Source organism: Eupeodes corollae, chromosome 2 (genome assembly GCF_945859685.1).
Source record: "Eupeodes corollae chromosome 2, idEupCoro1.1, whole genome shotgun sequence".
In the NCBI taxonomy this organism is placed as follows: domain Eukaryota; kingdom Metazoa; phylum Arthropoda; class Insecta; order Diptera; family Syrphidae; genus Eupeodes; species Eupeodes corollae.
The window spans coordinates 142,719,953-142,746,429 of NC_079148.1; the positions used below are offsets into that span (position 1 = coordinate 142,719,953).

The 26,477-nt window shown below is 28.2% G+C and overlaps 1 protein-coding gene across 2 annotated transcripts; it reads left to right on the forward strand.

Moving 5' to 3' along the window:
- The first annotated feature begins 1,541 nt into the window (after positions 1–1,541).
- Positions 1,542–26,477, forward strand: LOC129946471 (peptidoglycan-recognition protein LA). 2 transcript variants are annotated; one of them, XM_056056665.1, is made up of 5 exons: positions 1,542–1,994; positions 25,120–25,314; positions 25,423–25,658; positions 25,724–25,930; positions 26,036–26,474. In XM_056056665.1, exons 1-5 carry the CDS (start codon positions 1,697–1,699, stop codon positions 26,174–26,176), a joined length of 1,077 nt encoding a protein of 358 aa, XP_055912640.1. In that variant the 5' UTR covers positions 1,542–1,696; the 3' UTR covers positions 26,177–26,474. The 2 variants fall into 2 exon arrangements, with proteins under 2 accessions (XP_055912640.1, XP_055912641.1); XM_056056666.1 differs by lacking the exon at positions 1,542–1,994 and adding an exon at positions 14,009–14,258 and having other exon boundaries at positions 26,036–26,477.

The window sequence follows — 26,477 nt, forward strand, 5'->3', positions numbered from 1 at the left end:
ACAAGAATGGTTGAGAGTTGTAAGTCACTAGGTCCTGATTCTCTACGGACTGTTGCGCCATCTAATTTGTTTTTATTTATAAGTCTAGCCAATTTTTGAGAAGTAGTAAATCAGAAACAGTTTTGCTATACTCACTTTAACACTTAAATTCAAAACTCTAGTACTTACTCGTTTTTCCTGCCCATAATACTTTGGAAAATATTTTTGAGGATTTAGTAGGCTATTTAAAATTACAAACAAAAGATTTCCAGAACTATCTTACCAACTTTTATCAAACCATTGGAAACTTATACCTCTTGCGCCAGATTTACATACATTTTATATCTCCATAACCATCCAGGATGCAGTAACCGTAATCAAAGACTGTAGGGTTTAAAAAAAGGCAATAAGAGTTGATACCTGTATTGCACTTTAATCTAAAGTACATTGACAGTTGTATTGGTGGCGCTAGTGATAGTGATATCCCCCATTTTGTTCGTTCCCCCCATCAGTGTTCTATAGTTTTATATACAATGAAAGCGGTTGAACTTTTGTAATATTTCAAATTAAAAAACATTGCGTCCTTGATATCGCTGATAAAACAACATGACACAAGAAACTTTTATCACAAGTACTTCTTTAAGATGACCCCATTATTCTATTTTTATTCAAAGCAAAAACATGATAAATTAATTTTTATCACAAGTACCGACTTTTTTTATATTACTTTGCGTTCTATATTTACATGCTTGTATAATTGCAAGATATAAACTGGGGATTTCCAGCTTTATAATTAAAGTTTTGCGAAAAATCAAGTTTACTGTATTAAATTTTTAATTTTTCTTCTCTAAGTACTAAGCAATTATTAATAGTTGCTGGTTAAAACATATTTTTATTCGGAGTGACCGCAAAACGCATATAATAATTAATATTGAATTCCATGTAGATAAAGGCAACTAATATTGCAAAACCGATATTTTTATGAATTTGACTCAAATTTAATTGAAGTTAGTTAAAGCAAAAATAATTATTTATAAATTTTCGTTATCGAAGTTGACAAAATTAAATATTTATAAACAAACAGGTTTTAGGAAAGTAAACAATTTTCGAAGGTCATTTCCTGTTTTCATACCTTAACTTCACTTTTTATTTTTGTATTTATTTTTAAAAAGCTTGCCAAAACGTAAATAACGATCATTTGGAAATTTCTCAAAGCGTTTTCATATCGTAAACGCATACTTACACCCAACACATTGTACGCGCCAATTGCGAATTCCAAGAAAAATTCCCTATGCCTTGCGCTTTCCTAGAAATTGTTGTCGTGCTTCGACCTAATCCAAGTCATTTCTTCATCATATCTCTCTTTAAAATATGTACTTTCAATTATCATACCACAACTCAGATACAACAAGTCATTATAGCCAACCCGTCAAAGCTCTCTAAGTGACGTCGTCGTTGTCGAATGAAGTAGATACATATACAATTTCCAGCTGGTTGTGGTTTGTGGAATTCCCCATAAACTTGGTCATGTAGCTTACTCCACTCTACCAAACTTGGACTTCTCATTCTCAGTGTGTATCTTAATCCATATCAAGTCGGACGACAATCTTCTTCACTCCTCTAGTGATGATTTTACAAGAACTTTACCTGTGAATTGATTGAACACGCATTCGATTTATTAATATTGACAGTTAAAAATAAACAAAACTAAGTTAAAATGTACGATCAGACAATGCATCCAATGTCATCGGCGGCAAGCAACGCCTTGATGAGCCTTCAAAATCGAGGTGCAACAAATTCAGCTAATACATCAGGAGCAGCAGCGGCATCTACAGCTGGAAATGTTGCCCAAAATCTTTTTGAAAATCCAGCCATTCAGCCGTCAAGTGTCATCAATTTATCGAATTCAAGTGACGTAGTGATCGGGCCAATGACACAATATCAAGGACCTGTCACAATCTATCAATATATGGATGCCACAGTTGAGGCCAGATCTATGCAGGCGAATGGTGGTGGTAGGTATACAAAAATCCAAGTGTTCAAATGTGGGTTGTATCTAAATTTTGAAAAAAGATAAATTTGTCGATAGAAAAAAAATTAAATTGTTTACAATTTCGATCATTTGTTTGCGTGCTATTGAAATATGTAATTGCGCAGCTCATCGCACCTGAAATTATTTTGATGGAAGGCTGACCTTGGATATATTTTTTCAAGGCAAAACATTTGAAATATTTTGATTCATGATTTTTAGTTTTCTGTAACAGTTATTTGTATCTAAATGTTTGACATTTTTGAGAGTTTCGGCAGTTTTTTCTCTCAGTTATGTAAGTCGTATGGATCTCTTATTAAAATGAAAAACATACTTAATAATTTAGATTTACATCTTATTAAAAATGATGTTAATAATTCATTAACAACTTCCAATTCTCTTAAAAAATAACAAAAAAAAACAGCTTTTAACATTGCAAATTACCAGTGAAAATAAGCTTTGAAATATTTCAAGTTTAAGCTTCAGATAAATTAATCTTATTCTCTAACTAAGCTTAATACTCTCTTGTCATGTATTTACATTTTCATTTGTTTTAAACAAATTGGTATTTCTGTTTTCATTTTCTGTATAAAAATTAAGGTATCATTAACATATTGATGAAACGCTTTTAATGAGATGTAACTTCTTCTAAAGTTTAACAGGTTTAGATTTCTGTTAAAATACTCAAGTATTCTTTTAATGGGAAACTGACATAACATGCTATAAAATATTTTCCTATAATCTACCTGTCAAGTTATATTTACGATTGAAGTAATGACTTTTCAAAAATATTGAACGATACTTGGATAAAAAAAATGGTCGAATGTCCATAAGAAGCCACTAAGACATTGTAATCAGTTTTTGAAAAAAGGTCACTAAACATTTTATTAATTATAAATTTTCGTCAAATTACATTTTTGTATTGTTTTTTTTTATGATATGTACTTAAATATTTATGTATCTGCATAAACAGATGAAAACTATTTGGATAAACGTCAAATAATGTTTAATCCTCGGTTAAAGAATTTTAATTTACCTATTTCAATGGGTTTTTGTAGTACCCGTGGTATGATGGTTAGTGCGTTGGACTGTCATGCAAGGGGTCTTGGGTTCAATCCCTGCCTGTGCCACCTTAATTAAAAAAAAAAAAAAATTAATTTTCGCGGGTACTGCCTCTTGCGAGGAACTGACAATTCCTTCAAGAGTAATTCTTGTCATGAAAAAGTGCTTTCTCAAACTAGCCGTTCGGATTCGGCATAAAATTGTAGGTCCCCTCCATTCCTGACAACATTACTCGCACACAGGAATGGTTGAGAGTTGTAAGTCACTAGGCCCTGGTTCACAACGGACTGTTGCGCCACCCCATTTGATTTGATTTTGATTTCAATGGGTTAAAGAAACTTTAACTTAAAGTTCAAAAACTTTTTAAGTATTTTTAGTTCATAATTGGATAATGTATTTTTTCACTCTATTAATCCTTAGCAAAAAAATATTACATTTCTGAGTTATATACAGGCTGTCATTGTATTTATGGGGCCAACAAAATGAATTTCCGCCGGAAAATTAAAAAATAAATGCGCAACTCAACTTTTGTTTTTCAAAAAAATCTATTTGTGATTTCCGATCGATCAGTATATAATTTTTATTTATAATTAAAGGGAAACCCTGTCAAATATCAATTAAAAAAATGTTCCTGATTGATTTCAATAATAGCTATAACTGGCCCCTAAATTTTAACTTTATTTCATTTCTGCTAACATCATAAAATAGGTTTGTTTGTTTACTTCATCAAGTTGGAAACTTCAAGTAATTTTTAAACAATTTTTTTGAAATAAAATAAGTTTGGTCATACAAAATCTACAATTAATTATGTAATAAATCAACAATTTTAGGGTCAGTTGTAGCTATCAATGGTTTTATCATTGATACCACCCATTTATTCGACAGACCGCTTAGCCATCATTGAAAGTTTCTGTAATTGAAAAAATATCGTAATCCATCGGAAAATGTTTTCTGACACAAATCTAACTCAATTTGACACTTCATGATTTTATTTTGCTGCCACCAATTCTTTTTTAAATTTGAAGATAACTGCTTTATATCTCTTTTTAACCATCAAGTGAGTGCGAGTTAAAATTATAAGACGTCACAATGAGCTTTATCAAAAAATATAATTCACCACTCGCAAGTCAGAGGAGGTTCGTTTTTCTTTTCATCTTATTTAAATTGACAAATAGATAATAATTGAGAAATCGAACCCAAAAATTGTATTCTCAAAGTTTTGACATTAAAAACGAAAATTATTTATCAGAAATTTGGTTTATTTTATGACAATACAAATATTTCTTAGGTCTGATTGACCACCTGTCTTTTATTGACATTTAGTTACACTGCAAGTTGACATTCTTTATTTCAGAACTCTGGATGGTTGACATTCTGTATTTAAAAAGAGGCTACGATGGGACCCACTTTGATAACTTCCCACCCCGTCTGTCAATTTGTCTTGCTTAAAAATTTGTAGTTTTTCGAGTTGGGTTAAAAAAGTTGTTAATTGAAATATTCTTACAAGTTTTTAAATTACCAATATTTTGCATATAAAGAAATAGTTTAGTTTGAAAATCCAGTTTTGTTAAATAGATTTTTAGTCAAAAAAATTGTAACCAATTACAGTAACATTTCTTAACTTTTTACAAATTGGATGAATGAAATTAATTAGAGAAATATCAAGAACCGAACATCAATTTTTACCAAATTTGTGTACTATTTTTTGTAGATTTTATTTTTTTATGGAAAAACGGACTGTTGGATATTTGTAAAAAACTACTGAATATCAAAAACAATATTTTCGCTGAAATAAAAATAATTTGAAGACAATATTTTTAATTTTAAAAGCTATTTGAGTCGAAAGTACATTTTTACCAAGTTCTAGTACTGTTTTTTTGTTAGGCTTTTATTTTTTTGTAAAAAAAACTGTTAATTAGATTTTCCTTAAAATTTTTCCGAATATTTAAAACAATATTTCTTGCAAGTTAAAATTAGCTGCAAGTAATAATCTTAAAGTTTTGAAAAGATATTTAAGTCGAAAATCAATTTTTACCAAGTTTTGTTAAATTATCTTTTGAACATCGGTAATGTAAGTTGGTGTTTTATGGTTGCAGAACAATCTCTGGTCCCATTTAATGCCACCACTGACATCGAAACTTAAGTTGTTGACTCTTAAGCCTCACTGGGTTCATTTCAAATAAACCATTCTAGAAATTTATTAAATAGAACATTAGATCATATTTTTTGTAATAATGATATGAATCAGACTTTCCCTTAGTAAACAATCAAATTCATCACAAATCTGTTAAGGTAATTTTTGAGTTTTATGAGTTTAACCAAGAATTTTCAACTGAATATAATTGTTTGAACTATAACTTTAAAACGGCAGATTTCACTGGATTAAATAATTTCTTTAATTCAACTGACTGGGAACAAAGACTTTGCAATAGATCGCTAAACAGTACGTATGTCTCTTTAAAACAAGTGATTTTTTATGGCATTGAACAGTTTGTTCCGGTTTTTAATAAAAAATCTTCCATTAAGCTTCCGTGGTTTAATAAAAGACTCAACAAATTAGAAAATGTAAAAAATGAGTCATTTAAGCGTTCAAAAACATCAAATAGTTTAGAGGATCGTGTTCGCTTTCTTCAGCTTCGGAGAGAATTTGATTTTTTGAACAAATTTGTATATCATCAGTACATAAGTGCTACTGAAAGCAATAAAAAAAGGATAGAAAATCTTTTTGGGTCTTTCTGAATTCCAAACGCAAAACTTCATTTTTGCCAACAGCAATGGAACTTGATAACGAAAAGTCAAGCGATATTCAATCTTCTTGCAATCTATTTGCAAAATACTTCCAATCTATAAATCGATGTTATTTTGAATATTAATGGCTTTTTCTCAAATATTTCCCCTATCACTGATTTCAATTTAAAGTTTTTTTTCAGAACACGACGTTCTTGATGGTCTTATTGAATTCGATTCAACTAAAAAAGCTGGAATGGATAAAATTCCCCGCTCTTTTTGTTTAGATGTGCCTTGTCTGCACGCTCTTAAAATTATTTTCAATAAATCTTTATCATCTGGTGTTTTTATTGACGATTGGAAAGTATCGTTTGTTAATCCAATTTACAAAAGTGGCCTTAAACACCGCGTTAAAAATTACAGGTCAATATCAAAACTTTCCGCTGTACCAAAGTTATTTGAGAAATTAGTGACCCACAGGCTATTTTTTGCTGTTAAGGAATCAATAACGTCAAAACAACATGGATTTATTAGTGGCCGATCAACTTTGACTAATTTGTGCCTTTTTCCCAATTTTGTTTAAAATCTATTGAAGACAAAAAGCAAGTCGATGTCCTATACACAGATTTTGTTAAGGCGTTTGACAGATTTCACCATGAACTTTTATTGCATAAACTGGAAAAACTTGCAATCAATACGAATTTTTTGAAATGGTTGAGGTCCTACTTGTCAAATCGTAAAAAGGTCGTCTAGATTGATGATTTGCATCAATTTGTATAGAGGTGGAGTTGGGTCTCCCCCAAGGTAGTCACTTGGGACCACTTATGTTCGATTTGTTTGTAAATTATATTCCTGGCTTTTTCAATTTTTGTGACTGTTTGATGTTTGCAGATGACGTTAAATTGTTAAGTCAAATATCTTCAGATAGTGATTGTTTAAACTTTCAAAGATGTGCGCTATTAGATTTGAAACCCCTTAAAAGCCACAGACAAGCACAATGCGTTCTTTTTAGTAAAGACATTTTAAGTAATTGTATAAAATCCGAAGAACTGCTTGCGCAAATTTCTTGGTATGTTCCAGAAAGAAATCTAAGAATTCGTAATGATCTGTTCTATGTTCCCATTCATCGTACAAATTATGGTTTAAATAACCTGTAACTCGTTCTTTCCTTTGTATTACAAACGTATACCAAAGTTAGCATAGGTAAACACCGAAATTAACATAAGACTGCAGGTTGGCGGTCCCCTGATAAAATTGAATCTTGTCTTTCTTCCCTTTAACATATATAATTTGGGTTATACTCATTGGCTAGGGGAGGATGCTCATCCATAAATGTTATACCCATGTGTATATGAATTTGTGTTACTGACCTATGTATGTACAACACAATATTATAATTATAACTAGAATATCAGAGATAAATAGCTTACATGTTAAATTACTATGTCGTCGGCGGCAAAAAATAAAATCAGTAACAGTCACAATAACAATGAATATCACAAAACAGTTGGCATCTTTCGTAAAAAGCAATTTGTTGCAAATTTTCACAATTTCCCATAGAACAAAACCAAGTTTAAAAACATTTTCAAGTTATCGAACAAGCATTATCTTTCGTTGAGTTCATTTTGACATTTCTGTCATACTGAACGATATTATACCGAAAACGATTGACGAGACGATAGCGATAAAGTTACGTGAAGGAAATTATTGACGAATTCGTTAATGATAATCGTTTTGAAAATTACGAATGAGTCGTTTTTTTAATTTGTCTCTATTTCCTCATATACAGTGTCAACATTAGATTGAATTTGATGTTTCACACATTTTTTCTTGTTCACAGTGTTTTAAAAATATCTGGCCAACTTTCATTTATCTTTTTAAGTATTAAGTAGAAGCTAATGAAATAATGGGTATGAAAATGAGAAGCCTTAAAAGAGTCGATTGTTTGGTCATTAAAAAAGAGTATATGGCTGCGATTTTTAAGCTTCCCATAGGAAGTTATTGTAATGGGTCCGATTTTTCAAATTGAAAATTTTGACATTTTTCAACGTGGGTCCCTAGATCAAAATAAAAGATTTTTAGAAAGATGTCTGTGCGTACGTTCGTACGTCCGTACGTTCGCTACGTTTTTTCGTCGTCCATAGCTCAAGAACCAGGAGAGATATCGACTTAAAATAAATGTTGTTATACAGATCACAAGGCAGAAAGGGCTCTCAAGAAAACTACGTGAGCGTTTTTTTTTACCATAGCAGTTTAAAAAAAAGTACAAATGTTGTAAGGTGATACTAAACAAATATATTTTTGAAAAAAAATCCAATTAACGGTTTTTAATAAATCAAACAAATAAAAAAAAATTGTCACCTCAAAAATTTTACGAATGATTTTATCTCCAAAACAAATTTGTGCACTAAAAAATAATGTTTTTAACATCTGGTAAGATTTTTAGAAAAATCAAATTGACAGTTTTTTTATAAAAAATAAAAACATTACTCAAAGTTGGTAAAAATTGAATTTCGACTCAAATATCTTTTCAAAAATTTTAGATAATGGCTTCGAACCTATTTTTACTTATAAGAATTATTTTTTTCAACATTCGGTAAAATTTTGAGAAAAATCAAATTGACAATATTTTTTACAAAAAATAAAAACCTAAACAAAAAAATTAATAAAAGTTGGTAAAAATTGATTTTCGACTCAAATATCTTTTTAAAACCTTGAAATGTTGGCTTAAAACTACTTTAATCTTTTAAAGAATATTGTTGTCAACATTTGGAAACATTTTGAGAAAAATCGAATTGACATTATTTTTACACAAAATAAAAACCTCAACAAAAAAATTAATAAAAGTTGGTAAAAATTGATTTTTGACTCAAATATCTTTTCAAAACTTTGAGATATTGGCTTTTAATTATTTTTGTTTTTTTAAAAAATATTGCTGCCAACATTCAGTAAAATTTTTAGAAAAATCAAATTGATAGTTTTTTGACAAAAAATAAAAACTTAAAAGTAAATATAACAAAAGTTTTTAAAAATTGATTTTCAACTCAAATACCTTTTCAAAAATTTGAGATTATGGCTTCCAGCTAAGTTTAACTTATAAAAAATATTGTTTTCAGCATTCCGAAAAATGTTGAAAAAGATTGAAATCACAGTTTTTTTTACACAAAATAAAAACCTTAACAAAAATATGAATTAAATTTGTTAAAAATTGATTTTCGGCTCAAATATCTTTTCGAAACTTTGAGATATTGGCTTTACACTACTTTTATCTTTTAAAAAATATTGTTGTCAACATTCACAAAAATTTTGAGAAACTTCTATCTGATAGTTTTTTTTACAAATAATAAAAACGTAAAAAAAAAAATACTAATACTTGGTAAAAATTAACTTTCGACCCAAATAGCTTTTCAAAAATTGAAAATATTCTCTTCAAACTTTTTTATTTCACAGAAAATATTGTTTTCGATATTGAGTAGTTTTTTTTTGTATAAAAATCTAATAGTCCGTTTTTTCGTAAAAAAATTAAATCTAAAAAAAATAGTACGCAAAGTTGGTAAAAATTGATGTTCGGTTCTCGATATCTCTCAAATAAATTTCATTCATCCAATTTTTAAAAATTTAAGAAATGCTACTGTAATTGGTAAAAATGTGTTTTCGACTAAAAATCTTTTTAACAAAACAAGATTCTCAAACTTAACTATTTCTTTATATGAAAAATATAGTTGGTAATTTTAAAAACTTTTAGAATAAATCAACTAACAACTTTTTTTACCCAACACGAAAACCTATAAATTTTTAAACAAGACAAATCGACAGACTGGGTGGGAAGTTTTCAGTTTGGGCTTTGTATACATAAACTTAATTTCATATACAAAGTTGTGGGTCGCATCCCAGCTTCTTTTTAAATTTTGCATCAAAACTTCATAAAATAGGTATCCATTGATTCATGTTGTCTGTTTCAATGAATATATTAAAACAAATTTCAAGGGTTTGATTCTCACACCAATTTTACAACAATTCTAGTAAAAACGTTTTCTATTTTTTGGAAAATAATCTTTTTTAAATATACAAATTTACAGTTTTTCATAAATCTATTCAGATTTTATTTTAAAACCTATAATTTGTCAGTATTTAAAACGAAAAAAAATACTTAGTATATTAATTTTGTCGATTTATACTTTAATATTAATTTTAATTCTTAAAAGAGACTTTGATTTGCCATCAGTGCCTTGAAATAATTCTTTTTGTGCAATAAGCCAAATTGTCATAACTTCTAGAAGTTTTCCAATCAATATTTGAAGTCTAGGCTGTTTTTGTCGAAATTTCCGGAACAAAACAGTCAACAATTTTTCATACAAGATGAAGATGGTTTTGAATCATTTTCTTTTATTGTTCTCAAGATATTTGAATTTTTACTTCAGCGATTTCAACTTTCAGTTAAATTTTTCTACATTTAATAGCAGCTGTAAAAAACATTATTCTTTCTTGCATACAATTATTATGGAGACAAAACGATATAAGTTAACAAATACATAATTTACAGTTTAAAATTTAAATAAGTTCAGCAACCTTAATCGAACTGATTTCTTTTTATTAATACACATTATTGTCATTATATTTTTCTTTCTTGTCATGTCTATATTTCAAAACCCAAAAGTCTTATCAAGTCGAAATCCCTTTGTGTATAAGTCTTCGGTATTTACAAATTAAATTGATCTTAAGTGTGCATATCCGGAAAAAGAAGAGAACAATGAACGTACTATACAAATGGGACAGTGATGTTTGCTTCCTATTTCCAGTACGTTACTATTTGAATTATTAATTAGGTTATAATTATTATTCTGAGAACGATAGTTAGACTTAACACGTAGGTAATGTCTAGATGTATTTTTAAAATATCAGCTAAAAAATACAAACTAAAAGCTATTTTTATAAATAAAGAAGATATCAATTCACTTACTCACAAATTGAGTAATTTAATATCTTTTTTGTTTCTAGATTTTAAATGATTTGACCTAACAATTAAATTACAATTATTGATTGTGAGAAAATGTATGACTATACGAGTGAGTACCTATTATATTCACTTAAGTGTGAGTATTGATTTCAAAATCATGATAACTGAATGATTTTTCTGGAAGTATATTTCGAAATTATAAATAAGTACATTATGTAGCTGTCATATGAGGTGACAATTGACATTTATATTTGTAAATTAGGGTGGTCCTTATTTTTATTTTAAATTTTTAGGCACCTAGTAATGATTCTTTCTCCGTTTCGTATGTTGGTCTTTATAGTCCAGGTAAAGTAGAAATTCACTTAGGTAATATTTCGACAAGTTGAATCTGAGGTTCGTTTAGTTCGAAAAAGTTCATGAGCCTTATCAAAACAAATGCCAAAAACATTAAAGATACTATAGAGAAAAATTCCAAATCTTCCCATCAAAATCTTGACAAAGAAAAAACGTTTCGACGGCTTTAACATAAAAAATGTTTGACTTTCACACGTCATTTATTTTACTCTATGAAAAATATGGCGGTTTTTTTCTGAAACTTGGTGTTCTCAAAATATTTTTCAAGATATACAATTATTGAATTTGTTAACCAAATGCACTAGACTGTTTTTTAGGACCGTTTTTCCAACTTTATCAACTGTAGTGTAGAATTATATGAGCTACAAATTGTGCTGTTTTTGGGTACATTATTGTTTTTGAAAACTCCCTGAAAATTTAAGTTGTGGCATTTTAGGTTGGCCCAATAAAATTAGAGCTTTTTTCTTGAAATTGCTCGTCGAGTTTAGGATTTTTAACTTCCCATAGGAAGTTATTGTAATGGGTCCGATTTTTCAAATTGAAAATTTTGACATTTCTCGACGTTTCAAGGTCCCTAGAGACGAAATAAAAGATTTTTAGCTACATGTCTGTGCGTGCGTGTGTACGTACGTTCTTACGTCCGTATGCGTCCCTACGATCGCGACGTTTTTTTCGTTGTCCATAGCTTAAGAAGCAGAAGAGATATCGACTTCAAATAAACTTTGTTATATAGATAATAAGCCAGAGAGATACAGAAAGGGCTTTCAAGAAAATTGCGTGGGCGTTTTTTTTCACCAGTTAAAAAAAAGGTAAAAACTTTGGTGAACCCTAAATATCTCATGAACCAAAAACGCTAGAGACTTGAATTAAATTTTATATAATATATTGCACTGTGATACCAACCAAGTATATTTTTGAACAAAATCCATCTAACGGTTTTTTACATTTCAAAAAACTGAAAAAAAATTGTTACGTCGAAAATTTTACGAATAGAAAATGATTTTATCTCCAAAACAATTTTGTGCAACAAAAAATGACGTTTTTAACATCTGTCAAAATTTTGAGAAAAATCGAAATGAAAGTTTTTTTTTTTAATAAAAAATAAAAACCTAAAAAAAACATTACTCAAAGTTGGTAAAAACTGGATTTCGACTCAAATATGGCTTCTAACTTATTTAAGCATATAAAAAATATTGTTTTCAACATTCGAAAAAAATTTTGAGAAAAATCGCATTGACAGGTTTTTGTCAAAAAATAAAAACATAAACAAAAATAATTATTAAAGTTGGTAAAAATGTATTTTCAGCTGAAATATCTTTTCAAAACTCAGAGATATTGGCGTTAAACGACTTTAATATTTTATTGTTGTCAATATTAAGTAAAATTTTGAGAAAAATCTAATTGACAGTTTTTTTTTTACTAAAAATAAAAAAACTTAAAAAAAAATTTAACAAAAGTTTATAAAAATTGATTTTCGACTCAAATATCTTTTGAAAACTTTAAGATATTGGCTTATCTTTACTTTTATCTTTAAACAAATATTTTTTCAACATCCAGTTAAATTTTGAGAAAAATCGAATTGACAGTTTTTTTTACAAAAAATAAAAACCTAACAAAAAACAATACTAAAACTTGGTAAAAATTTACATTCGATTCAAATAGCTGTTCAAAAATTAAAATATTGGCTTCAAACTTTTTTATTTCACAGAAAATATTGTTTCCGATATTCAGTAATTTTTATATAAAAATCCAACAGTCCGTTTTTTCACAAAAAATAAAATCTACAAAAAATAATACGCAAATTTGGTAAAAATTGATACGAGTACATTAGACAAACTTTTAAGCAAGACAAATCGACAGACGGGATGGGAAGTTATCAGTGTGGGTCGCATCCCAGCCTCTTTTTTTTGTCTAATTTTCCTGGACTACTAGTCTCAGACAGAGCCAAAAACTCAAAACCCAATTTACCTAAGTACCGCAAAACTCCGAAAGAAATAATCAAACAATGAATGCGTCTATGCAAGTGTAGTCAAATTAGAAACAAGGGCCTTTTTAACTTTAAATCAGTACTCAAGTTAAATTTGACGTCCGCCAGACTTGTTTCGGTGTAAAAAGGAAATCACTTTCAAAATATACGTCATATGACCAATTTTATCAATTACCACGTTACTTCAAAAAAAAAACATACACCCGCGTTTCTTAGCCCTAAATATAAAAATTGTAACATATATTTTCAAAATTTAATTAAATTTGAACTCCAGTCACGTAACAAAAAAGAAAAAAAACAAAAATGTCGTCACTGTCACAATTCGTGGATCATTAAGCTCGTCAACGAGATTAAGTTCTACTCCCTCTTCGTTCACTTAAATAAAGAAACAAAAGTTTATATTGAAGGTAGTCAACCACGGTTTGTTGTATTTCAATTATTATTGCACTCAGTATACGACTTCGCATCAAGCTTCGAATGGCACACAAATGATTGTGCGCTGCGCGAGCACATACCTCCTCCTAAACTATTACTAATCATTGTTGACTTTTGTAAAAAAAAAATTTAGTTATATTTTTTAGAACTAAACGAGAAATCATGTTCTATTTTGGAATTCAGGTGACCAAACATTTTTGGGTTTAAACTTCCGTTTTGTTTTATTTTTAACGAGAGTGAAAACATTTTTGAAAAAGTGCGTCGGATAGTGACGTTTAACGTTATAAAAGTTTAAGATCATAAACGAGTTCGAGAGCTGATGTGTGAGTTGTCAAAGTGTCAGTCTCTGTACTTAAATTAAAATCGTCGTGGCAGTGTAGCTCGAATGTTGTACAAATTAACTCAGATATCTTGCCGAGTTTATTAGTGTCAACATGTAACTACCTTTTTGATAAGACTGGAAAGTTTATAAAGTTAAATAATGGATAACAAGTTTTTGCTTTCATCGCCTCTGATTAAAGTGTTTTGTGTTGGAATCTTGTGTTCTTTTTAAAAAGAATTTTTAACAAATGTAATTTTTCCAGTTGTGCATCTTTTCCAAATAAATTTTTATAACAAAAAACTGTGACTAAAAAATATTTCTGAAATGAAGCTTCTGCTTAAAGTGAATTCGGAGAAAAGGCGAAACACCCAACGCAACAGGAGTCCGCAGCCCCCACTTAGAGAACGTATGTTCCAATATTTAAAAGTGTTCTTTATTATAATTACGTGTAATTCAATTAACTATCAATTAAGATGCTTAAAAGTTGTATTTGACATTAAGGTAATGTTAAAGGGTATCTGTCTTCAAAATCACCCCGTGAGACTTTGTGTAAATAAACTCGTTTTTCAGAAGTCTTTCATATTGTGCATTTCTACTTCTTCCGTTTTGTTTATTTTTCCCAGTTTTTTTTTTTAAATAAAACAAAATATGAATCACTTAAAAATATTATGAGCAATTTAACGTTTATCGATGTATTGAAGAATAAATTTCAAAAGTCATTCTTGGGGTTTTGATAATAAAGAAATTATCTGACATTGATATGAAGTTTATAAAGAAGACTGATACTTGCCTACAATGACACACCCATTAGCAGAGAGGGTTTATTTTATTATTTGTTTGTGCATAAAAAGGGGAGTCTTGATTGAGTCTTTGTGTGGTTATGATAGTCTGGGAAACTAAAGTAGAGAAATGGGCTCACTTCAAAAAAAATTCCAACAAATTTGGATTTTTAAGGCACCTTTAAGGTTGAGCTACAATGTGTGCAATGCATTAAACTTTTTTTTTCAAAAACCATATAGTTTTCGAGTATCTTTTGTCTTTCACTTCCCTACAAATTTTTGTTTCGGTCCAAAATAAAAGGAACATTTTAAGGGGTATTAAAAAAGTATAAATTAAGCTCTGTACCGAAATTTATACTTTTTCAATTTTTACGAAGAAAATATTGAATCTTCCTGGACTACGGGTGTAAAGGCTTGTTTGCGGTTTAACATAGTTCTTTTATTTTTTAATATTAGATAATATTTTCTTTCTAATCGTTCATTTGTGATAAAGGATTCTTGTTCAAGGGAATGATTTATTAAAAAAATATAAATTTTGTTTATAAAAGTCGATCTTTTCTTCTTCATTTATACGTTTTGACAAATTTCTAAAAATTGTTTAAAATTTTGTATTTGAACAAAATATTTTAGGCGGTTAAAAGAAGAGGTGAAATAATTTGAAAACTACTTTTTGACAATACACTTTTCTACAAACTAAATTGTGTCTAATGGAGTCTGATTTCAATTCGTTTTTAAGCTATAGCAGTCCAACTTTTTTTGAAAAATAAAATAAAACTCTCCTCAGAACACAGAGTTTATAGACATTTTTTGACGTAAGGCCATTTTTAAGACTAATTTTTACTTGGATCTAGTTTTCAAGTGTTCTCAGGCCTTATGAATAAAACTAAGCAGGTTTTAGAGATAAGTGTTCAATACAAAATGATAAGTAGGCAGTTACTTTTTAAATCTTTATTTTTTCATACAAAAAAGAGAACATGTTCCAAGAATAAAACTTACAGTAGGTGCTTATTTTTATTTATATGCCCCATTGGAGTTTTGAGTGTTTTAGTAATTTCATTTAAGTGCCAAGCTTATTATTGTGATAAAAATTGTACTTTTGAATAATAATAAATTTATTAGCATATAAATGAAATCTGTAAAAGACATTAAAACACGAAACCCTTTGAGAACAATTTTATTGTAAAACTAGTTTTAAGACCAGTCAATAATATGGTTATTATAGAAGTTTTTAATTAGTAAAATATATTTCTTGTTTTCAAAATTTACATTTCAGTCTAGACTAACAAGTTTTACATTGCATTTGAAGTTTAACTTTCAGCTTAAAAGGTTTTTAAACATGTTAATGAAAAATTTAAACTATTTCGTCTTTCCCTAAATAAAGTTTGTATGGAACAACTTTTTTGAAAGAACATTAACGTCGATTTACAGAGTTTTTTAAACTAATAAGACCTAAAAACTTTTCTTTTTTTACAAATATATCCGTATATGTTATTCGAAAGAAGTTATTGTAATAGGTCCGATTTGTCAAATTGAAAATTTTGACATTTCTCGACGTTTCATGGTCCCTAGTGTCGAAAAAAAAGATTTTTAGATAGATGCCTGTGCGTGCGTGTGCACGTATGTCTGTACGTCCGTACGTTCGCGACGTTTTTTTTTCGTCGTCCATAGCTCAAGAACCAGAAGATATCAACTTCAAATTAATTTTTTTAAACAGATAAAAAGGCAGAAAGATGCAGAAAGGGCTCTTAAGAAAACTGCGTGGGATATTTTTTTACCATAGCAGTTTTAAAAAAAGGTGAAAAATTTGGTTAACCCTAAATATCTCATGAACCAAAAACGCTGGAGACTTGAATTTAATTTTATATAATAAATTGCAACGTGATACCAAAGAAGTATATTTTTGGAAAAAATCCAATTAAATTTTTTATAAATCAAAAGAAAAAAATGAAAACAAAAATTCTCACGTCGAAAATTTTACGAATAAAGAATGATTTCATCTCCAAAATAATTTTCTGCAACGAAAAATGACGTTTTTAACATCTGGTAAAATTTTGAAAAAATCGAATCGACATTTTTGTTTAAACAATAAAAACCTAACAAAAAAACAATACTAACACTTGGTAAAAATGTACTTTCGACTCAAACAGCTTTACAAAAATTAAAAATATTGTCTTCAAACTCTTTTTATTTCACAGAAAATATTGTTTTCGATATTCAGTTATTTTGTATAAGAATCCAACATTCCGTTTTTTCATAAAAAAAATAAAAACTACAAAAAATAGTTCGCAAATTTGGTAAAAATTGATGTTCAGTTCTTGATATCTCTCAAATTAATTTCATTTATCCAGTTTGTAAAATTTAAGAAATGCTACTAAAATTTTTTTTTCGACTAAAAATCGATTTAACAAAACTAGATTTTCAAACTTAACTGTTTGGTTATATGAAAAATATTGTTGGTAATTTTTAACCCAACACGACAAATAGACAGGGGATGGGAAGTTATCAGTGTGGTGTGGGTCGCATCCCAGCCTCTTTTTTGGAAAAGGTTAAAAAATGTAAACAAAATCAATTAAGTAAGAAATATTTTACTTATGTCTTCTTTTACTGCAGCAACTTTTAGTTTTGAAAACAATTTCAAGTTTTAATTGATCTCAAAAATTTCGTTCATGATTAAAGATTTCAAAATAAATAAATTACCTTCAAAAAAATTGTATTCGCTTTTTTTTTGCAAAAAATGTTAACTTATAAAAATGTCTATACTAATTTTTCTTAACGTCCCGAACAGCGACAAAAAACAACTTACACTTCAATTCTTCACGAGATTTCGGTTTGTTTACAAATTGTTGAGGATACCAATTGAAAGTTATCAGTGTGGGTCTCTTACAATTCTTTTTATAGTAATAATTTATCAAATCAATATTTTGAAATAATTAAGAGATTTATAATATTCTCTGATTGTATTTCCATAGCTAGTTATATGATACCCCTTTTATTTTGGTGACAATACCCCTGTTTTTTTGGCATTCTATAAATAGTTTAGTAGGAAATTCCTAAGAAACGCATCGGCAGTAGCCAGATTCTTGTATTTAAAAATTTGTACAACTGAAAGAAGACCTGTCAGAATAATAATTTAAAAAAAGAGGCTGGGATGCGACCCACACTGATAACTTCCCATCCCGTCTGTCGATTTGTTTTGCTTAAAAGTTTGTCTATATGTATTTTTACCAAATTTGCGCACTATTTTTTGTAGATTTTATTTTTTATGAAAAAAACGGACTGTTGGATTTTTATATAAAAATTACTGAATATTGAAAACATTATTTTCTCTGAAATAAAATAAGTTTGAAGCCAATATTTTTAATTTTTGAAAAGCTATTTGAGCCGAAAGTAAATTTTTACCAAGTTTTAGTAGGTATTGTTTTTTTTTTAGAGTTTTATTTTTTTGTTAAAAAACAATCAATTCGAATTTTTTAAAAATTTTACCAAACGTTGAAAACAATATGTTTTATAAGATAAAATTAGTTTGAAGCCAATATTTAAAATTTTTGAAGAGATATTTGAGTCGAAAATCAATTTTTACCAACTTTTATACTTTTTTTTAGGTTTTTATTTTTTGTAAAAAAACTGTCAATTCGATTTTTCTCAAAATTTGTCCTAATGTTGAAAACAATATTTCTTATAAGAAAAAATTAGTAAGAAGCTATTATCTCAAAGTTTTTAAAAGATATTTGAGTCGAAAATCATTTTTTACGAACTTTTGTTAATTTTTTTTTTCGGTTTTTAATTTTTTGTACAAAAACTGTCAATTCGATTTTTTTCAAACTTTAACTGAATGTTGACAACAAGATGTTTTGAAAGATAAAAGTAAATTAAAGCCAATATCTCAAAGTTTTGAAAAGATATTTGAGTCGAAAATCAATTTTTACCAACTTTTATAAATTTTTTTTGAGGTTTTTATTTTTTGTTAAAAAACTGTCAATTCGATTTTTCTCAAAATTTGTCTTAATGTTGAAAACAATATTTCTTATAAGAAAAAATTAGTTAGAACCTATTATCTCAAAGTTTTTAAAAGATATTTGAGTCGATAATCATTTTTTACGAACTTTTGTTAATTTTTTTTTCGGTTTTTAATTTTTTGTACAAAAACTGTCAAAACGATTTTTTTCAAACTTAAACGGAATGTTTACAACAAGATGTTTCAAAAGATAAAAGTAAATTTAAGCCAATATCTCAAAGTTTTGAAAAGATATTTGAGTCGAAAATCAATTTTTACCAACTTTTATAAATTTTTTGTTTAGGCTTTTATTTTTTGTAAAAAAAACTGTCAATTCGATTTTTTTCAAACTTAAATTGTATGTTGACAACAAGATTTTTTGAAAGATAAAAGTAAATTAAAGCCAATATCTCAAAGTTTTGAAAAGATATTCGAGTCGAAAATCAATTTTTACCAACTTTTATAAATTTTTTTTTAGGTTTTTATTTTTTGTAAAAAAAACTGTCAATTCGATTTTTCTCAAAATTTTTCAGAATGTTGAAAACAATATTTCTTATAAGATAAAATAAAATTGAAGCCTTAATTTCAAGTTTTTGAAAAGATATTTGAATCGATATTCAATTTTTACGAACTTCGAGTAAGGTTTTTTTTTTAGATTTTTATTTTTTATAAAAAAAACTGTCAATTAGATTTTTCTCAAAATTTTATCAGATGTCAAAAACATTATTCTTCGTTGCACAAAATTGTTTTAGAGATAAAATCATATTTCAGTCGTAAAATTTTGGAGGTGACAAATTTTTTTTTTTCAGTTTTATTGATTTAAAAAAAAACCGTTATACTGATTTTTTTCAAAAATATACCTGTTTGGTATCACGTTACAATCTATTATATAAAATTTAATTCAAGTCTCTAGCGTTTTTGGTTCGTAAGATATTTAGGGTTAACCAAAATTTTCACCTTTTTTTCAAACTGCTATAGTAAAAAAAACCACCCACGCAATTTTCTTGAGAGCCCTTTCTGCATCTTTCTGCCTTATTATCTGTACAACAAAATTTATTTGAAGTCGATATCTCTTCTGGTTCTTGAGCTATGGACCACGAAAAAAACGTCGCGAACGTACGGACGTACGGACGTACGGACGTACGGACGTACGGACGTACGGACGTACGGACGTACAAACGTACGTACACACGCACGCACAGACATCTTTCTAAAAATCTTTTATTTCGACTCTAGGGACCTTGAAACGTCGAGAAATGTCAAAATTTTCAATTTGACAAATCGGACCCATTACAATAACTTCCTATGGGAAGTTAAAAATAAAATTCTTTTTCTGGGAAAAGCCAATGTGGTAAAGTGATGCGGTCGCAGTCGAAACCAGAACGCCAGCCTTTTTTTTACCGCCAGACAGCTAACAAAACAAGTTAAATAGATAATTTCTTACGGTGCTTTACTTTGGTTAGAAGAGTCGTGTTGCATGACACTCTGTTCATTTCACTCTCTCCGAAAAATGTGTAAAAACTAAAATGCGTTCCGGGATTAAGTAAATTATTTTTATTGATGGTGTGTTATCATGTGGAGATCCGTCCGCCACGAATCAAGCTCATTTCAACTCGATTCAGGTATATACAAAATTAAGGCGAGCTTCAAGCTCGCTTCAACACCACATGTTAAAGCAGTAATCTACGAACAAACCCCCTTCTTGAAGTTTTCATTTTATGTCACAAGCTGCAATTGTTAAATGAACTTTTTTTATAGAATCTCAGATGTTTTCTTACCATTTCTTCTTGTAAATTGTCCATTTTATTGTTTTAGTTACTTTTTTTACTGAAGTTAATTTTAACTTTTGATTTTCACAAAACTTTCTCTATTTATGTTTTTTTAACTTCCCATAGAAAGTTATTGTAATGGGTCCGATTTGTCAAATTGAAAATTTTGACATTTCTCGACGTTTCAAGGTCCCTAGAGTCGAAATAAAAGATTTTTAGAAAGATGTCTGTGCGTGCGTGTGTACGTACGTTTGTACGTCCGTACGTCCGTACGTCCGTACGTTCGCGACGTTTTTTTCGTGGTCCATAGCTCAAGAACCAGAAGAGATATCGACTTCAAATAAATTTTGTTGTACAGATAATAAGGCAGAAAGATGCAGAAAGGGCTCTCAAGAAAATTGCGTGGGTGGTTTTTTTACTATAGCAGTTTGAAAAAAAGGTGAAAATTTTGGTTAACCCTAAATATCTTACGAACCAAAAACGCTAGAGACTTGAATTAAATTTTATATAATAGATTGTAACGTGATACCAAACAGGTATATTTTTGAAAAAAATCAATATAACGGTTTTTTTTTTAAATCAATAAAACTGAAAAAAAAAATTTGTCACCTCCAAAATTTTACGACTGAAATATGATTTTATCTCTAAAACAATTTTGTGCAACGAAGAATAATGTTTTTGACATCTGATAAAATTTTGAGAAAAATCTAATTGACAGTTTTTTTTATAAAAAATAAAAATCTAAAAAAAAAACCTTACTCGAAGTTCGTAAAAATTGAATATCGATTCAAATATCTTTTCAAAAACTTGAAATTAAGGCTTCAATTTTAGTTTATCTTATAAGAAATATTGTTTTCAACATTCTGAAAAATTTTGAGAAAAATCGAATTGACAGTTTTTTTTACAAAAAATAAAAACCTAAAAAAAAATTTATAAAAGTTGGTAAAAATTGATTTTCGACTCGAATATCTTTTCAAAACTTTGAGATATTGGCTTTAATTTACTTTTATCTTTCAAAAAATCTTGTTGTCAACATACAATTTAAGTTTGAAAAAAATCGAATTGACAGTTTTTTTTACAAAAAATAAAAGCCTAAACAAAAAATTTATAAAAGTTGGTAAAAATTGATTTTCGACTCAAATATCTTTTCAAAACTTTGAGATATTGGCTTAAATTTACTTTTATCTTTTGAAACATCTTGTTGTAAACATTCCGTTTAAGTTTGAAAAAAATCGTTTTGACAGTTTTTGTACAAAAAATTAAAAACCGAAAAAAAAATTAACAAAAGTTCGTAAAAAATGATTATCGACTCAAATATCTTTTAAAAACTTTGAGATAATAGGTTCTAACTAATTTTTTCTTATAAGAAATATTGTTTTCAACATTAAGACAAATTTTGAGAAAAATCGAATTGACAGTTTTTTAACAAAAAATAAAAACCTCAAAAAAAATTTATAAAAGTTGGTAAAAATTGATTTTCGACTCAAATATCTTTTCAAAACTTTGAGATATTGGCTTTAATTTACTTTTATCTTTTAAAACATCTTGTTGTCAACATTCAGTTAAAGTTTGAAAAAAATCGAATTGACAGTTTTTGTACAAAAAATTAAAAACCGAAAAAAAAAATTAACAAAAGTTCGTAAAAAATGATTTTCGACTCAAATATCTTTTAAAAACTTTGAGATAATAGCTTCTTACTAATTTTTTCTTATAAGAAATATTGTTTTCAACATTAGGACAAATTTTGAGAAAAATCGAATTGACAGTTTTTTTACAAAAAATAAAAACCTAAAAAAAAGTATAAAAGTTGGTAAAAATTGATTTTCGACTCAAATATCTCTTCAAAAATTTTAAATATTGGCTTCAAACTAATTTTATCTTATAAAAAATATTGTTTTCAACGTTTGGTAAAATTTTTAAAAAATTCGAATTGATTGTTTTTTAACAAAAAAATAAAACTCTAAAAAAAAAACAATACCTACTAAAACTTGGTAAAAATTTACTTTCGGCTCAAATAGCTTTTCAAAAATTAAAAATATTGGCTTCAAACTTATTTTATTTCAGAGAAAATAATGTTTTCAATATTCAGTAATTTTTATATAAAAATCCAACAGTCCGTTTTTTTCATAAAAAATAAAATCTACAAAAAATAGTGCGCAAATTTGGTAAAAATACATATAGACAAACTTTTAAGCAAAACAAATCGACAGACGGGATGGGAAGTTATCAGTGTGGGTCGCATCCCAGCCTCTTTTTAAATTAAATTCATATTCTTCTATGGTGCTGAACTATTCCGTTCTTCATTGTTTAACACGAATGAAACTATCTCAATTGCACTTCATAAGAAACATCGAAACACCATTTGCATTTTTGAAAGTGCTGACTTCATTCATCATTTTTAAATCTTCTTGTGCGGTTTATTTAATCTAAACTGAGATAAAACTTCGGTGGAAACATAGCAAAACGTAAATATGTTTTCTATTGTTTTCTCTTAATTAACAAAACTTAATAATATCAACAGTAACAGATTGATTTTTTTCCTAAATGGAAAACACATGATTCCAAATACGCAACTACTCAACGAACACAGCCATCGAGCAACAAATGCAATATCAATCGTACCATCATTTAAGAACGAAATCACATAAGATCTATTCGAGACTCTTATAAATGTCAAAAAACCATCCGTAGTAGGATTCTACTTTAACTTTTATTGTTTATTGCTACTATACTCTAGATTTTCTAACAAAACGCGGGTAATGTTTCTTGGATTTATAAAGTTTTTCAGATTTTGTAAAGTTTTTAATAAAAAATCCTTTAAAAAGGGTAGACAAATAAAAAAAAAAAAGGCTGGGATGCGACCCACATTGATAACTTCCCATCCCGTCTGTCATTTGTCTTGTGATCTCGTATCAATTTTTACCAAATGTTCGTACTATTTTTTGATTTTTTTTAGATTTTATTTTTTTTTATGAAAAAACGGACTGTTGGATTTCTATATAAAAATTACTGAATATCGAAAATAACATTTTCTGTGAAATAAAATAAGTTTGAGGATAATATTTTTAATTTTTGAAAAGCTATTAGAGTCGAACATCAATTTTTACCAACTTTCGTTAATTTTTTTTTAGGTTTTTAATTTTTTGTATAAAAACTGTCAATTCGATTTTTTCAAAATTTAACTCAGTGTTGACAACAATATTTTTTCAAAGATAAAAGTAGTTTACAGCCAATATCTACAATTTTTGAAAAGATATTTGAGTCGAAAATCAATTTTTACGAACTTTTATTAATTTTTTTACGTTTTTATTTTTTGTAAGAAAACTGTCTATTCAATTTTTCTCAACATTTTTCAGAATGTTGAAAACAATATTTCTTATAAGATAAAATAAGTTTGAAGAATAACTTTCAAGTTTTTGAAAAGATATTTGAATCGATATTCAATTTTTACCAAATTTAAGCAATGTTTTTTTTTTTAGATTTTTATTTATTATAAAAAACTGTCAATTCGATTTTTCTCAAAATTTTATCAGATGTCAAAAACATTATTCTTCGTTGCACAAAATTGTTTTGGAGATGAAATCATATTTAAGTCGTAAAATTTTGGAGGTGACACATTTTTTTTCAGTTTGTTTTGATTTATAAAAAAAACCGTTAAATGGATTTTTGTCAAAAAATATATTTCTTTGATATCACGTTACAATAATTATATAAAATTTAATTTAAGTCTCTAGCGATTTTGGTTCGTAAGATATTTAGGGTTAACCAAAATTTTCACCTTTTTTCAAACTGCCATGGTAAAAAAACACGTAATTTTCTTGAGAGCCCTTTCTACATCTTTCTGCCTTATTATCTGTATAACAACATTTATTTGAAGTCGACATCTCTTCTGGTTCTTGAGCTATGGACGACAAAAAAATGTCGCGAACGTACGTACACACGCACGCACAGACATCTTTCTAAAAATCTTTTATTTCGACTCTAGAGAGCTTGAAACGTCAAAATTTTCAGTTTGACAAATCGGACCCATTACAATAACTTCCTATGAGAAGTTAATAAGATTTTTAATTTGGCAATCGCCGCCGTTTTAAATTACTTTCAACAGATGGCATAGTAAATAAATTGTTCTGACATAAATCTAACAGACTTCAAATTGACAGCATTGTCATAAAAAAGAAATTTTAGTAGTTTTAAATACTTTTAAAATAGTTTGCATTGCAATGTCAAATACGAGTGTGTCAAAACAGTTTTGTGTTTTGATCAAGGAAGCAACAAATAGAAATTAATTTTTAAGGAAATATATTAAAAAACTAGAAAAAGTCAACATTATATAACTTAACTGTGTCGAAATTTATTTAGTTTTTAATTTGTGAACCCAAATATGTTGATGCAATTGTTTGACGTTAGGCAAACGGGTCTTAAGCCAGAAACTGCTCACAAAGACTCAATTAACTTAAATAAATATGATAATTTGTGTGTTTTCGTCTAAAAGAATAAGAAAATATGACATTAAGCAGTTGTTCTAGACTTAAGTTATTAGTATTAAACAAAATAGACAAAAGTGTTCGTTACATCAAATCAAAACTCCAAAATTGCAGTTTTTTTGACTTAAGACCTTTTTACCTTACGCTAGAGAATTGGAACAACATTCTTTATATTCTAACTTCTTGCAATCAAATTTACTTAATAGTTATTCTAACTTTCCAAAATGTGTTCTATTTCCAGGTATCACGCACAATCGTCACACCGCCTCAGCAACCTCCGTTCAAACATTATCGACTTCATCTAAAATATTATTTGCATTTATTCTGATTGTTCTGATAATAATTGGATTTATAGCTTACCTAGAGCTACGCCACAACAATAAAAATGAAACAAAGCGTGAAATTTTATTTGGCAATAATTATGATACAGGAACATGTAAGTTTTTTTCAAAATTCAGAATCTTAATTGAATTTCATCAAATATATATATTTTTAATTAAAATACAAAATTTTACCAATTAAAATACTATTTCAAGTATCTCAGTTCCGAACTTAGGAAATGGACATCTTGTGGTAGATAGGGAACAATGGGGTACATCGGAGCAAACTAAAAATCTAACATATCCTCTAAGTCATCCAATACCGTATGTGATGATAACACATGTGGGAGTGCAATCAACTCCATGTTATAACATTTATAAATGTTCCATTAAAATGCGTACTTTACAAGATTCTTCAATTGCCGAAAAAGGATTGCCAGATATATCTTCTAATTTCTATGTAAGTTTTCTTCAAACGTTTAGCTCCTAAGTTTAATAACTCAACTGTTTTTAATATAATTTAAGGTTGGCAACGATGGTAACATTTATGTTGGACGGGGCTGGGACTATGCCAATACTTATGCAAATCACTCACTATCAGTCACCTTCATGGGTGACTATATTCGTCATATTCCAGACGAGAGACAGCTCGATGCAGTCAAGTATCTACTTGCTTACGGAATAACCAATAAGCACTTGGCAATCGATTATAAATTGGTAGCACAAAATCAGGTAAGATTGCCTTTGTTTTATATTTAGAAACAAAGAGAAAGTTTTTGACGTGGGGTTATCGTTTGACGTAAATAATTTGAATTCTATTTATATGTTCACCCGCAGACAAAATCGACTCGAAGCCCCGGCTTAAATGTTTATAAGGAGATTATCAAATGGCCACACTGGTATCCATGTGGAATGGATGGCAATCCGCGTTGTGGAGTTGAACTTGGTATGTCAGGGACTTGGAATGGCACAATGTAGAAATATGTATTTAGAAACCTTGAATGATATATGAATTTATTATTTAAACAAATATCAGTGAATAAAAATAAACGTGATTTTAATTTGTAAATACATTTTAGAATAAGTTATAGAAATAATGGAATGTTTTTGATTTAAGTATACTGTAATTGATGTATGCATAATTATGAATATTTTTTGTATTGAAAGAATTCGGACAATTCATTTTTTAAAAGAATTTTGTATTTAAAACTATAAACGACTGATCCTAAACATACACATAACAATTATTGTGTTACTATATTTTATTATTATATTAGTT

Excerpts from the sequence above, each read along its gene's own strand:
- LOC129946471 (XM_056056665.1), top strand. The coding sequence starts at position 1,697 with ATGTACGATCAGACAATGCATCCAATGTCATCGGCGGCAAGCAACGCC. Across the intron at positions 25,659-25,723 it reads ATATATCTTCTAATTTCTAT|GTTGGCAACGATGGTAACAT; the intron begins GTAAGTTTTCTT and ends ATATAATTTAAG. Across the intron at positions 25,931-26,035 it reads AATTGGTAGCACAAAATCAG|ACAAAATCGACTCGAAGCCC; the intron begins GTAAGATTGCCT and ends GTTCACCCGCAG.